Source organism: Falco cherrug, chromosome 9 (assembly GCF_023634085.1).
Source record: "Falco cherrug isolate bFalChe1 chromosome 9, bFalChe1.pri, whole genome shotgun sequence".
In the NCBI taxonomy this organism is placed as follows: Eukaryota; Metazoa; Chordata; class Aves; order Falconiformes; family Falconidae; genus Falco; species Falco cherrug.
In genome coordinates, this window is record NC_073705.1 from 17,073,288 (window position 1) to 17,085,546 (window position 12,259).

General features: G+C 59.6%; 3 protein-coding genes across 9 annotated transcripts; 1 reads left to right on the forward strand and 2 right to left on the reverse strand.

The window, feature by feature from the left end:
• Positions 1-4: 4 nt before the first annotated feature.
• On the forward strand, positions 5-3,509 carry NTMT1 (N-terminal Xaa-Pro-Lys N-methyltransferase 1). 4 transcript variants are annotated; one of them, XM_055721075.1, is made up of 5 exons: positions 5-147; positions 1,018-1,082; positions 1,921-2,108; positions 2,336-2,588; positions 3,007-3,509. In XM_055721075.1, the coding sequence occupies exons 3-5, from the start codon at positions 1,947-1,949 to the stop codon at positions 3,261-3,263; spliced, it is 672 nt and encodes a 223-aa protein (XP_055577050.1). In that variant the 5' UTR covers positions 5-147; positions 1,018-1,082; positions 1,921-1,946; the 3' UTR covers positions 3,264-3,509. The 4 variants fall into 4 exon arrangements, with proteins under 4 accessions (XP_055577050.1, XP_055577053.1, XP_055577051.1 ...); XM_055721078.1 differs by having other exon boundaries at positions 41-147; positions 1,916-2,108; XM_055721076.1 differs by lacking the exon at positions 5-147 and adding an exon at positions 186-678.
• Positions 3,510-4,336: 827 nt separating this feature from the next.
• Positions 4,337-9,924, reverse strand: ASB6 (ankyrin repeat and SOCS box containing 6). 4 transcript variants are annotated; one of them, XM_055721031.1, is made up of 7 exons: positions 9,792-9,924; positions 8,863-9,096; positions 8,266-8,447; positions 7,761-7,867; positions 7,235-7,343; positions 6,626-6,712; positions 4,337-6,422 (listed from the first exon to the last, which is right to left on the reverse strand). In XM_055721031.1, the coding sequence occupies exons 2-7, from the start codon at positions 8,973-8,975 to the stop codon at positions 5,746-5,748; spliced, it is 1,275 nt and encodes a 424-aa protein (XP_055577006.1). In that variant the 5' UTR covers positions 8,976-9,096; positions 9,792-9,924; the 3' UTR covers positions 4,337-5,745. The 4 variants fall into 4 exon arrangements, with proteins under 4 accessions (XP_055577006.1, XP_027658214.2, XP_027658213.2 ...); XM_027802413.2 differs by lacking the exon at positions 9,792-9,924 and having other exon boundaries at positions 8,266-8,704; positions 8,863-8,999; XM_027802412.2 differs by lacking the exon at positions 9,792-9,924 and having other exon boundaries at positions 8,266-9,783.
• LOC129736789 (small nuclear ribonucleoprotein-associated protein B'-like) lies at positions 9,797-10,345 on the reverse strand. The gene has a single exon (XM_055720610.1). The coding sequence runs from the start codon at positions 10,343-10,345 to the stop codon at positions 9,797-9,799; it is 549 nt and encodes a 182-aa protein (XP_055576585.1).
• Positions 10,346-12,259: the final 1,914 nt, after the last annotated feature.

Below are 12,259 nucleotides of genomic sequence, written 5' to 3' on the forward strand. Positions count from 1 at the left end.
ACGGCGGCCCCCGCTTCCCGGGGCGCCCCCCCGCGGGCAGCCGGCGCGCGAGCGAGGAGGGCCCGCCCCGAGGTGACATCACCCTGACGTTACCGTGAGCTCCGCCGCCTGGTTGGTGGCCGGGAGAGAGTGCGGCGGCTGCCTGAGGTAACCACGGGGGCTGCCGGGGGTCGCGGCTGTCCGGTCCGCGGGAGCGGGCGGGACCGGGCACCCCTCGGCAGAGCTGCCGGCGCCGGATCCGCGCCCCCGGCGGCCAGAGCCGCAGCCCGGCGGCCTGCGGGGCTCCCCGCGGGGGTGTGTGGGGAGGTGTCGGCTTACGCCGCAGCCCAGGAGCACGACGGGCCTCCAGCCCCGACGGAGGGTACCGGGGAAACGGCTGGTTTAGGCCTTGAACCAGGAACCGCCCCTCGCACCCCCACGGGCAGGGCTGGTGTAACCCCCCAGCGCCCGGGATGGGACCCCAGCCGCCCCCCACCCTGCAAGTGGCCCCAGAGATCGGGGAAGGGGCCTCACTCTAAGGTGACCCCCCACCCCGAAAGCAGGGGGGGCCGGCGTGACTTGCACCCCACAGGTGTGCGGGTCTGCGGGGCGAGCACCTGGTGCCTGCAGCTCGGCTGCGGAGCTGCCACTGCACCGGGGCTCTCGCGGCAGCGGGGACATGCCAGCACCGAGGCCCAGGTGGGTAGAGCGCCGGGCTGGGTCATCCTGCTGGCTGCTCCCGACCTGTGCCGGTGGCCCCTGACACCCTGAGGAGTGTCACCAAGGACTCACCAAGTCAAAACCGGGGCCAAGGAAGGGGTGACACTGTTGAGAGGGCAAACCCGGGTCTCAGCCCATGAGATCAAGCGGCAGGGCCTAAATCCTCCGGCCTCCTGCCCCCTCGGATCTATGGGGTTGCCTGCGGGGGTTGGGGCGGCCCTTTCCTCCAGTTCCCTAGGGCTGCAGTCAGCCTTGCCCAGGCTTGCAGGACTAAAGGGGTGATTTGGGACTAAATTCCCGTCTTTTTTTTTCCCCTAGATCACAGCACAGAGCAGTCCCTGGCACCACTGAGCCAAACTGGATTTCAACCGGTGATCTGTAAGGTGAGATGCTGTGTCCCCCTGCTCCCTTCTCAAACTGTTCAAGACCACGCAAGGGCCACCGAAACTGTCTTAAGCTGCCATAGAAAAGGTTTTGTTTTTAAAGGAGTATTTGCCAGAAATTCAAACCACGAACGCTATATATTTCTTTATTTGTAAAGGAGTTTGAAGGCCTTGGATTTATCCTTTGGCCACCTTAAATCTAGTTTCTAATCCACAGTGCAGTTAATCAAATCCACAGTGGTTTGAATTATGAGATGCCTGGGGGGGATTTATAGCTTGTATTGCTGATTATACCTTGACCTTATTATATTGCAAATATCTAACTTATGGTCACGGCTGAGATTTACAATCCTCAGGTAGGTGATTAGGTAACTTTTAGCAACTCCAAATGTAATTGGAGGTGACTGATGAGGTTGTCACCACAGATAAACATGTAATCTGTAAAACATTAAGACAGAGAAAGAAGAGGGAGAATGGGTGAAAAGGGTGGCTCAGCCCTAAAAAAACCCCAACAAGTAACTGGCTGTATTCTTGAGCAAGGCTCCAGGGTGCCTGGTCTGGCTGAGGCATCCCTACCCAGGAAGGGGGTTTGAGCTTGTTGGTCTCCAGAAAATACCAGGATTTAGATCTTTGTTCCTTCTTGCTCTCAGCTGAAAGATTTTAAGGTTTGAAGTAGCCCTGGGGAGGGAGAAGGGAGTGATGAATGGAAACTGGGGTACTCACAGAGCTGAGTACTCTGCAAGTACAACTGTGAGCAAGTACTCACAGTTCAGGGGGAGCTCTGTGCCTACAGCTCTCTCAGACCTAACCAGCAATTTCTCCCATTTCGGAAGAGCAGGGAGTCCCACGTGCCCCTTGGCCAGCATGACGAGCGAGGTGGTAGAGAACGAGTTTGAGTTTTACTCCAAGGCAAAGAAGTACTGGAAGGACGTGCCCGCCACAGTGGATGGCATGCTGGGGGGCTACGGCCACATCTCCAGCATTGACATCAACAGCTCCAGGAAGTTCCTGCAGCGGTTTCTGCGGGTAGGTGGCATGGTCTGTCATGCTCCCAAAGCCATCTGTCTCCCAGCACTCCCACCTGGGCCCTTCCCTCTGAGATGCTCCATGGGATCCTCTGTTCTGTGCATGCTGGGAGAGCTTTGCCCTGCAATGGATGCCCCAATACCCCAGCCCTGTCCTGTGTGGTTACCTCATTTCTCCTCTGGGGGTACCTTGCAGTGGGATTCAGCCCCTTGTGGTTGTCGTTCCAGGATGGCCCCAACCGGACAGGGACAACCCGTGCTCTGGACTGTGGGGCGGGCATTGGCCGGATCACCAAGCGGCTGCTGCTGCCTCTCTTCAAGACAGTGGACATGGTGGATGTGACAGAGGACTTCCTCACCAAGGCCAAGAGCTACCTGGGAGAGGAGGGCAGGCGGGTGCGCAACTACTTCTGCTGTGGCCTCCAGGACTTCAGCCCTGAGCCAGACTCCTACGATGTCATCTGGATCCAGTGGGTCATCGGTGAGGGTCACTTTGCTTGCAGGCTCTCACCAGCCTGACCCATCCAGCTTCCCCCAAGGGGCAGATGCCCCACGTGCTGGGGAAAGCAGCTTGAGGTCTGCATGAAGGATGAGCATCACAGCATGGGTTGGCGGCTGGGTTGGGGACCTGCCCCCCATCCCTGCCCCATGGAGGGGCACCCGCAGGACACCGTACTGTGGGGCCTTTACCCCCTAGGCCCTTGGAGACCAGGTCAGAGGTGTGGGTTGGATGGAGTTGGATAGTGGGACACAAGTTGGACACCCCCAAGCTAAAGCTTTCACCTGCAAATGGCTCAAGTATCTGGCTGCCTGGATCAGGGGGGCTTCCAACCCCAGCCTCCTCCCCTCCTCCTGCCCTGGTCACTCCGTGCCCTCTAACCCCAGCTCTGCCCCTCTAGGACATCTCACCGACAACCACCTCTCTGACTTCCTGAAGCGGTGCCGTGCTGGCCTGCGGCCCAATGGCATCGTGGTCATCAAGGACAACATGGCTCAGGAGGGCGTGATCATGGACGATGTGGACAGCAGCGTCTGCCGGGACCTGGATGTGGTCCGCAAAATCATCCACCGAGCTGGGCTGCACCTCCTGGCTGAGGAGCGCCAGGAGAACTTCCCCGATGAGATCTACCACGTGTACACCTTCGCCATGAGATGAGGGCAGTGGGAGGAGGTCTCTCCAGGGCCAGCTCAGAGCACAGGCCGACATGGTGGTTCCTACCAGGGCCGGGAGGGGTGAGGACCGTGCCTTCACTGCAGGGTTGCAGACAGAAGCAGGGGTGTCGCAACCCTCTCTCGGGGGCTGGTGGCTAGGTGGCGAGGACGGGGCTTTGTCTTCCAAGTTACTGCTGTTTGTGAAAAGAGGTGTTTGCCAAATACATTTTCCTGCTGTTGCAATTCTGCATGTGGGCTTTGGTGGCTGCAGTGTATTGGTTTGATGTCACCCTTGGGGGCTCTGTACGGGAGTAAGAGGGTCTCCCCTGCAGGAGGCCTGCTCAGTGGGCACCAACAGGTTGCTGACCGCAGTTGCACAGGGCTCCTGCTAGCAGACAGGACTGGGAGCACTTTTGAGACAGTCCAGGCTCCAGGCCTTACTTAGGTGTTTGACCCTTTGCTGCTGCTCACAGTGACAGGCTAGGTCAGGCAAATGAGAGAAATCTGCCATTTCCCTGTGGTGGGTTGAGGAGGCAACACCAGGTTCTGGGGCTTTCTGTGGGTCTCTTCTTTAAACCCACGAGCAGGTGTCCCACATACAGCAAAAAGGGAGGTGGATGTAATCCTGGGTCCCCCACATCCTCCTCCAGGGACAGGGGTAACCCTGGGAGGGAGCTGGGGTGCTCTGGGCTTTAATGAGGAACCTCCTCCGAGCTGCCTCTGAGCCCCCAAAGCTCATTACTGCAGGCTCACAGTGATGCCCAGCACCTCCAGCTCAAAGGCTGTGACGCTACAGCTGCTCCCTAATACCCTGCACCATCACCTGGCTTTGAACACTCCTGTCTCCCTCTTGGTCTTACCCACATCATTTTCCCAAGTCTGGCCCCTGGCTTGTGCCAGCCTGATCCAGCACAACTCAGCCAGCACTGGCAAAACAGCTCGCCAGGTGGGTGAGCCCACACGCAGACCCCAGTTGCAGCCTGTGCCTCCAGCTGGGCTCACATGCAATTCCCCCCATCTCTGCAGAGCCCTCTCTTCCACCCCATCTCTCCTGCTGAAGAAACAAGCCCCTTGTCATTACAATAAAAAGCCTCGTTTAATTGCTCATTTCCCATTCCAGGCACCAGGGGAGTATTTGATCACATTATTACTAGGTTTTTTTTTTAAACATCAGTTCATCAAGATGCACAGCTCCAGTTCCACATGGCAGGAGAGGGTAAAATTCAGATGCTGCCAGAAGGACAATGGGGGGGGAGACAACTCTTCTGCAGCCAAGCTGCAAGCAGATCTCAGATCCACCTGCTATAAACTACCTACTCAGAATAGATTTTTCCTTTTTTCATCCTCTTCTGCATCTGTCCCCCATGACAAACAAAAACCAAAACAATGAAAACGTGGGGGACTCAGCTCCGCAGCCAGTCTCTGGCACATCACAAGGAAGCAGATGCCTAGAAGGAGCCCGATGGCTGTGACAAGGCTGGGACATGGGACCTCCACACACAGCCCCAGAGTTCGCAGGTTCCAGTAGCAGGTTGCAAAGAAAACCCCAAGTCCTACCGCAACGTCTTGTTCCTGGAAAGGAGGCACTGGAGAGTAGGGTTGCGGGAGAAGTCCGCCAAGGAACAGGGAGGGAGGCACAAGACACTGGGCAGTCAGCCACCCGTCATTCCTCCTTGCAGAGGAAACACTACAAAGCCAAGAAACACCCACTGTCTATCTGTTTTGGAGCCCAGCACCTCTGAGGTGTCCTTGGTGGATGGTCCTCTGTGCCAGGAGGACGGGATGCAGAAACTCGAAGGACGCGGAGCAGCCATCCACCACTGCCAGTCCTGCTTCCCCTCGCCCCCACCCCTGGTTTCAGGAGCCCACATGAGCGAGGAAGGCATCCACTTCCACATGGAGATGCCGGACCCGCTCCCACCACCAGGGACAGAGGCAGGAACCCAGGACACCGATGCCAGCACTCCTCTAACAGGGAACACCTCTCCTCCCAGCACCCCGAGGCACTCACAGCTTTGCCAGTTGCATAAGGCACTGCTTCACCTGCCTGGGACCCAGCAGAGTCCAGAGAGGGGACAGGCTGCCTGTCTAGTCACACCCCCCAACCAGCCCACTGATCCTGCCCACCAGGCTTTTTCTTAAAATCCACACAAACCAGTCCTCTTCTGCCCACAGTATCCAGCTGCCCGGTGCCATGGGGCTCTCTTCACCACCAGGGAGCCACAGAGCTCTGCCCACGTGCTCACAACGTGCCCCAGAGCAACAAGGCCTCTGCAGACACGCATGTGGCATTGTGTCCAAAACCGCAGACACACCCCCTGCCCCAAAAACGCAGCAGAGGGGGACACCATGTGCAGCACCAGCCAAGCTGGTGCACAGACAGCAACACCTCTTGCTGCAGAGAAAACTGGCCCAGAGAGGAGATTTGGTGGCTGTAGGCACACCATGGCCATGGAGGCGGGGAGACAGAGAGGCATTAGTCAAGATCAGAGGTCCTCATGCCCTGCAGCAGTGTGGTCAATGAGGAGGTACCACTTCAGCCTGTCTGGAAGAGGTAGAGCCTTGATTTTGACATCTACTGGCCACGGCTTAAGGCGCTGCCGGATAAACACCCTACAGAGATGTTTCAATGCCTGCGGGGAGCGCTCCAGGTGCTTCAGAGAGCAGAAGAGAGTCCTGATCTTCTCCCCGTGGTACCTACAGCTGCTGGTGTTGACCTCAAAGTTGCTGGGCAGCTGGACAGCTTGTGAACTAGCCATCATGAGCTCCAGCAGAGTCTGACCCTTCTGGATGAGGTCTGTAGAGAAACCATCATCTTCAGAGACACTGAGGTGTGAGCAGAGGCACTCAAAGACGATGTGGAAGCCTGACCAACATGAGGGGCCATGGAGGGAGCAGTTGTAGGCAGCACCTGACTCCAGCAAGAAACGCAGCAGTGGGAAGTGTCGTTTGAAGCTTTTGAAGCAGAGGTGGGTGAGGGATTCGGGGGCCGGGCACTCGCTGGGGTTGGCTCCGTGGGCCAGAAGCAGCTGTGTGACATGAAAGCAGAAGCGACTGATCACCTGTGCCTCCTCAGTGTTGCTGCACACCATCTCTCCCAGCAGGAAGATAATGTAGGTGAAGACAGTGTCACCATCTTTGGTGGTGGCCCTGACGTCCGCACCTGGAGGAAGGGACAGAGAACTTAACTGGCATTGCAGACAGTGGAGCCAGCCAGGGCAGCACTAACTCTGGCACTGCTGGGCTTTACTCTTGCTCAGGTGGACATAAAGGAGTTGGGAGGGCAGCGCCTGGTACTGTACAAAGAATCAGCCAGTGCCAGGCCTGGAGAGGCTGTGTGTGCAGAGGGAAGAAGGCTGCTCTCACCTCCTTCCAACAGGAGACGGATACTCTCAGTGTTGTGGATCTGGACACCATCACTGCTGGCCAGGGCATGCAACAGCGCTGTCTTTCCTGCAATAGAGCAATCTGTCAGTCAGATGAAAACAGGGCAACACCCCAAAAAGCAGGAAGGAAAACAATCCACCCCACCAACTAGATGGCCAAATACAGGGAGAGACAACCCTTCTCCTTCAGCAGGCTTCTGCTGTCCATGTGATGACCCTGTGGGGACAGGGTCACAGGCCACACATGCAGGGCTGGTGGTGGTCCCAGAGGGCATGTGTGTCATGGTAGAGTGAGTTTTAGAGTGCATGGGCACCACAATGCTAAGGAGGCACGGCCACCACCCATCTCCCACAGCCTGCACAGAACCGATTTCAGCCCCCTTCTGCACCTGACACAGCCAGCATACAAGGAGAAAACAAACACCAGGGAGGTTCTGCAGCCTGCACTCAACTTCCAAACCAGTCTGTAACCAGAGAGCACTTGCAGCAGCAAGACAGAAGAACCTGGACGCTGTGCCCAGCTCCAGCCCACCCGTGGGCTGACCGCTGGGAGCACTCAGGCTGGGGGAGCTGGACAGGGCACACTGACCATTTTTGTCAGCTGCATTGATGTCGGCCCCCAGCTGAAGCAGCCGCTGGAGGCATGGCAACCGCTCAGGCTCCTCACTGGCCAGATCAAGGGGACTGCTCTCATGGATCTGCACAGAGTGAGAGCAAAAACAATGCTAGTAAGTATTGAAGACTATTTGCGAGTGCCTCCGGAGGGTCACTGCTGGGGCTTCATCACAGCCAACATAACAGCATATTTGAACCCATCCCCAAAAATCAAAGTGAACCTTCCCCAGTGTATCCACAGGCAGAGGTCTGTCTACTGCAGCCTCCTCCCACCCACTGCTCCATGGCAGAGGCAGGTTTGCTCAGCCAAAGGCATCTTGAACTTCTGCCACAGCACCAGAGCACTACAGACAAGGGGCTCAGGAGGTTGCCAAGGGGAAGTGGCACTCAGTGAGGCCTGGGACGTGGGGAGAAGGGAGGGCTGTCCCCACTCGCCAGTCTCTTGCAGCTAAACCTCAGGGGGGCTCAGCTTGGCTGCGCCCAGGCAGCTAAGCTCTTACCCGATCTCTCCGGTTGATGTCGGCCCCATGGTTCACCAAGAGCTCCACCATATCCAACTGGTTGCGGAGCACTGCAATGTGCAGAGGGGTGTAGTAGGTGACTGGATCTGAGGACAAGAACACAGAGAACTAAGGGCTTCCCCAGAACAGCCCTGACACCTGCCGAAAGTGGAAGGGGGCAGCTGAGGAGGGCCCTGAGAACACAGTGATACCCATGAAAACAGGGCTGTCACATACACCCCGAGTCTTGCTTCTGCAACAGTTCCATCTCTGGCAAAAGCCCTCAAAGCTGCAAACCAGCCCCCGGCCATCCCCCAGTCCATCCTTGTGGCTGCGCCCGGACAAGAGCTACCACAAGGCATATCCATGCTACCTCAGCAAGGAGCGGTGGGGTCTGACCTGGCAGGACCCCCTCTTTCTGCCCTAGCCATCACTGCCTGCCAGGGCAGCTTCTCACCAGCCGGTTCCCCCCTACCAGGCCCAGCCCCCTTCCCACCAGCCTTACCTTCAAAGCTGAGGTCAGCTCCGAACTCCAAGAGGATTTCTGCAGCAGGGACAAGACCCAGCTCGGTGACCTTCAGCAGGGCATAGCTCACACCTTCCTGATAAAACGGGGAGTGTGTCTCCCTCTCCAAGACTCGTCTCACAGCTGAGAGCTGGCTCCTGTCACTGCTCAGACAGGCAGGACTCAAGACACACAAAACCAACCAGTTACTCACTTGAACAGCACACATCTCAGGGTGTGCAAGGGTCAAAGTAGCACCAGGGAAGAAGAAAAATCCTGGTCTCTCCTCTTGTAACCCCTCTACCCCGCTGGCTGTGGGGTTATGCAGCAGCATCAGGGTCACAGCTAAACCCCAGTTTAGGTCTTACTGCCATGGTGGAGGCAAAGAGCTGTTCCTGGGGAGCACATGTAGTCCTTGCTCTGCTCCCCACCATATTCCCTGAGAACAGCAGCAAGAGAAGGGTCTGTGGGATGAGCTGCTCACTGGGAATGGCATTTGTTCCCAGCCAGTGCCATGTCTGACCTTGGCCGTAGCACTGAGCTCCAGCTATCACCCCCTAAAACACCAATTGGGTGTTTAGCCCCACACCTAGTTACCTCTCAAGGGTGCTCTGCCCTTCCGCATTCTGTATCGCCAGCAGCCCCAAGATCTCATCTACCAGGGGCTGATACTCAAAGATGATCCTGCGGAAGCCGTGCAGGAAAGGCATCGTGTTCTGCTACATGCACAGACCATCCAGGGGCTTCCAGCATGGCAGTAGCGTCTTCACCGACACAGGTCTCTGGCAGGCAGACCCTGGTGCTGCCTGGTTTCCAAAGGACTTTTTCCTCCTTTTAAAACAAACAACCCTTTCCAGCAGTTTAACATTTAGAAAAAAACACGGCCTTCCTCCCTCCCTGTGTGTTTCTAAAGGATAAGGAAGGCCAGTGCAGGGATCTCCTCCCACACACCACAGAGGTGCATTCAAATTATCTCCCTCAGGCAGAGCTGCAAACTGCCGTTATCTGGGCACAGGAGGGGCCCACGGGCAGGCAGGACCCAGGCCCAAGGGTGGACCCTGCCTGCAGCGGCTCTGCCACAAGGCCCTGCACGCTGGAGGTGCTGGGGGGGTGGCCAGAGCAGAGCGAGGCCCCGAGCGCTGCGGGGTCCCTGCAACCGGCAAAGCCCTGCCTGCTTTTTGAGGGGGCACAGGGCTGGAGCAGGCCCCGTAGCCCCCTGCGAGCCACAGCAGCCAGCCCGGGGACCACCAGCCCCGCAGCACACAGGGTAGCAACCCCGGGGGAAACCCGCGAGGTCCCTAAGTACCGCGCCCCACGGGAGCAAGCGCAGAGGCCCACAACCCCCCAGCACCCCGGAGGACCGAGGCCAGGGGCCCCGGGACCCCACCGGGATGGCGCCAGCGGCCCCGGGCGCCCCCGCGCCCCACGCGGCCAGTCCCCGGGGCGACGCCGAGAGCAGCCCGCAGGGACCCCAGGCTGCGGAGCGTCCGAGCCGGCGAGACCGCCCCAGCACCGCCACCCCTCACCTGCCTCAGCCCCGCTGCCGGAAGCGGAAGGCGCCCGTTGTACCGAGAGGGGCGGGGCCTCGCCGGGGCGGGGCTGCGGCGCGGCCGGCAGGGGGCAGCATGCGGCCGGGAGCGGCGCGCCGGGAGCGCGCGCGGGCGCGCGCGGCAGGCGGGCGGGGCGGCGGAGGCGGGACACACACACCCCCGGGGCCGCGAGGGCGCGGGCACACCGGCCGCGTACGCTCCGCCCCGTGCGCGCCGCGCAGGTCTGCGCGGGGGGTCTGCGCACCCACGGCAGCGCCCGCGCACGTGCGCGCCCAACGCCCCAGCCGGCCTCGCGCCTGCACGGGGCGCACCTGCGGCCGCAGCGGCACGCGCAGCAGCGCACGGGCTAGTGTCAGGGCCGTGCGCGCACAGGCACGCGCGTGGCTGCGCCCCCGCCGTGCCCGCCGTGCCCCCGGGTCCCGCCCCGCCACCGCCGTCCGGCGCGCGGCCGGGGTGGCGGTGCCGCGGTCCCGCAGCCCGCGCGCCAGCCGGGCCCCCGGCAGCACCCGCCGCCGGCGCTGCTCGCTCATGCCGGGGCGGGCGCGGGGCGCGGGAGCCTCCCGCAGCACGCCCGTTCCCTGCCCCGCCGCCGGAGTTGCTGGGGGGGAGCGTTCGCACAGCGTCTGTCGGTACCGCTGCCATCGCTGTCGTTACCGTGGCTGGGGTGGAGTCCGCAGGCGCGGGGCGCTCCGGGGGGTCGGCGGCAACCGGAGCCGCCTCGGGTTTCCTATTTACGTGTTTATTTTATGCCGGTGGAGCGCTTCCAGGTCTCAGCAGGCAGCCGTGGCCCGGGGCAGTGCGGGTGAGGGGGCCACGCCGGTTTGGCATTTTTCTGACATGCTGTCACGCTTCCCCCCCCCGTGTCCCGCCCTTCCTTCCTCGCACAAGGGGGGGTGCCGTGGTGGGGGACCCCAGCGCCTGCAGCCTCCTGGCCCCCAGCCCACCTTTGCAGTAGGTCAGGGGGTCCCAAACCCTTTGCAGAGTGGTGACTGGCCCCGGTGCCACGGGGCTTTGATGCTGTGCAGTGGCATCTTGCTGGGCAGCCGGTGTGGACCCACCGTGCAGCCCTGCAGCCCCCGTGGGTGGGGTTGGGGAGGGCATCATCCCTCTGCCATCCTGCGTGGGCGGTGGAAATAACTCCATCCATCCAGGTGTGCTGGGCAGGGACCAGCACAGAAAAGCAGCAGAAAGAGTAATGGGGAACGAGGATTTCTCCCTCCGTATGGAGAATGCTTTAAGCCCATATGGGCGGGCTTCAAAGCAGCACAGCCTGGCTGTGGGGACCCTGCATTGGGTGGGTAGGACAGCTAAGACCCTCGATCCAGTCCCAAGTGCCTCCTCGCTGCCACTGGTGGATGGCTAAAACCAGAGCCTGGACTCTCTGTGGTCCAGGCAAAGCCCAAGCCCTCCGTGGTCCCACAAAACCCTGGACCCTTCACAGTCGGGATGGCAGCACCAGGCATGGCCACTGTTTCCAGCTGTGTGACACTGGTGGAGACCATGCTGGGTCTAGCCCTCCACCAGACACCATTCTGCAGTGAAATGCCCCCCTGCATTCCCCACTGTTGGCCGGGAAAGGAGGGCTGGCAGGTGTGGGTCATTCCATTGCCACCTCTGACCCCAGACATGTTGGCTCCAGGGATGAGATGGGACCCTGAGCTGCTCCAAAGGGCCCTGCCAGCCCAGCCATGGCCCCGTGAGCCCCACAGAGGCTTTGCCCCCACCCTGGTATCCTCCCTGGCTGGAAAGGAGGCTCTGGGTGTACAGTGTGGGGCCAAACTTGCCTCAAAACTGGCCATGGGAGGTGTCGAGCCTGGAGACCCAAGGGCTGAAACCCTTCCCTGGCCATCAGCACAGTAAGGCCGGTGGGGGGCCAGGCACACAGGGGCCCTTTCCTGGAGCATCCCTGCTGTGGTCCTCCCATGATTGTGCCATGAGCCACGGCCTCCGGCAAGGTGATTCCCCATCCCTACATTTCTTGGGTGAAAAAACCCATTTTGCAAATAAGGATGTCGCTGGTGCGGTCGACTGGGGCATTCAAGTGCCCAGCTAAAATAACAGCGTCGGGATCTGCCCCCTTCCTCCCAATTGCCTTGGCGGGGCGGACTAGGAAGAATGCAAGTTGGCTATCCATCAGGGAGACAGAGCAACAGCCAGCCAAAGAAAGAGGGGCATTTTAGGAGGAAAGCCAGGGAAATTTGATCATTAAGAAATCCTCCTGGCTGTCTGGGGGAATTTAATTAAATTGCTGGAAAGGGCTGTAAGCACATCTGGATCCAATATGTGGAGCTTTGATTTTTTTCTTTCTTTCTTTCTTTCTTTTTTTTTTTTTTTTTAGTTCACTCTTTTCCCATCTCGCTGTTGAAGGAGGGGGGGAAATAAAAGGGAAATAGCAGAGCCACGGAGTATTGGTTCATCTGGGACTGAGATTCCTGGCAGGGAAA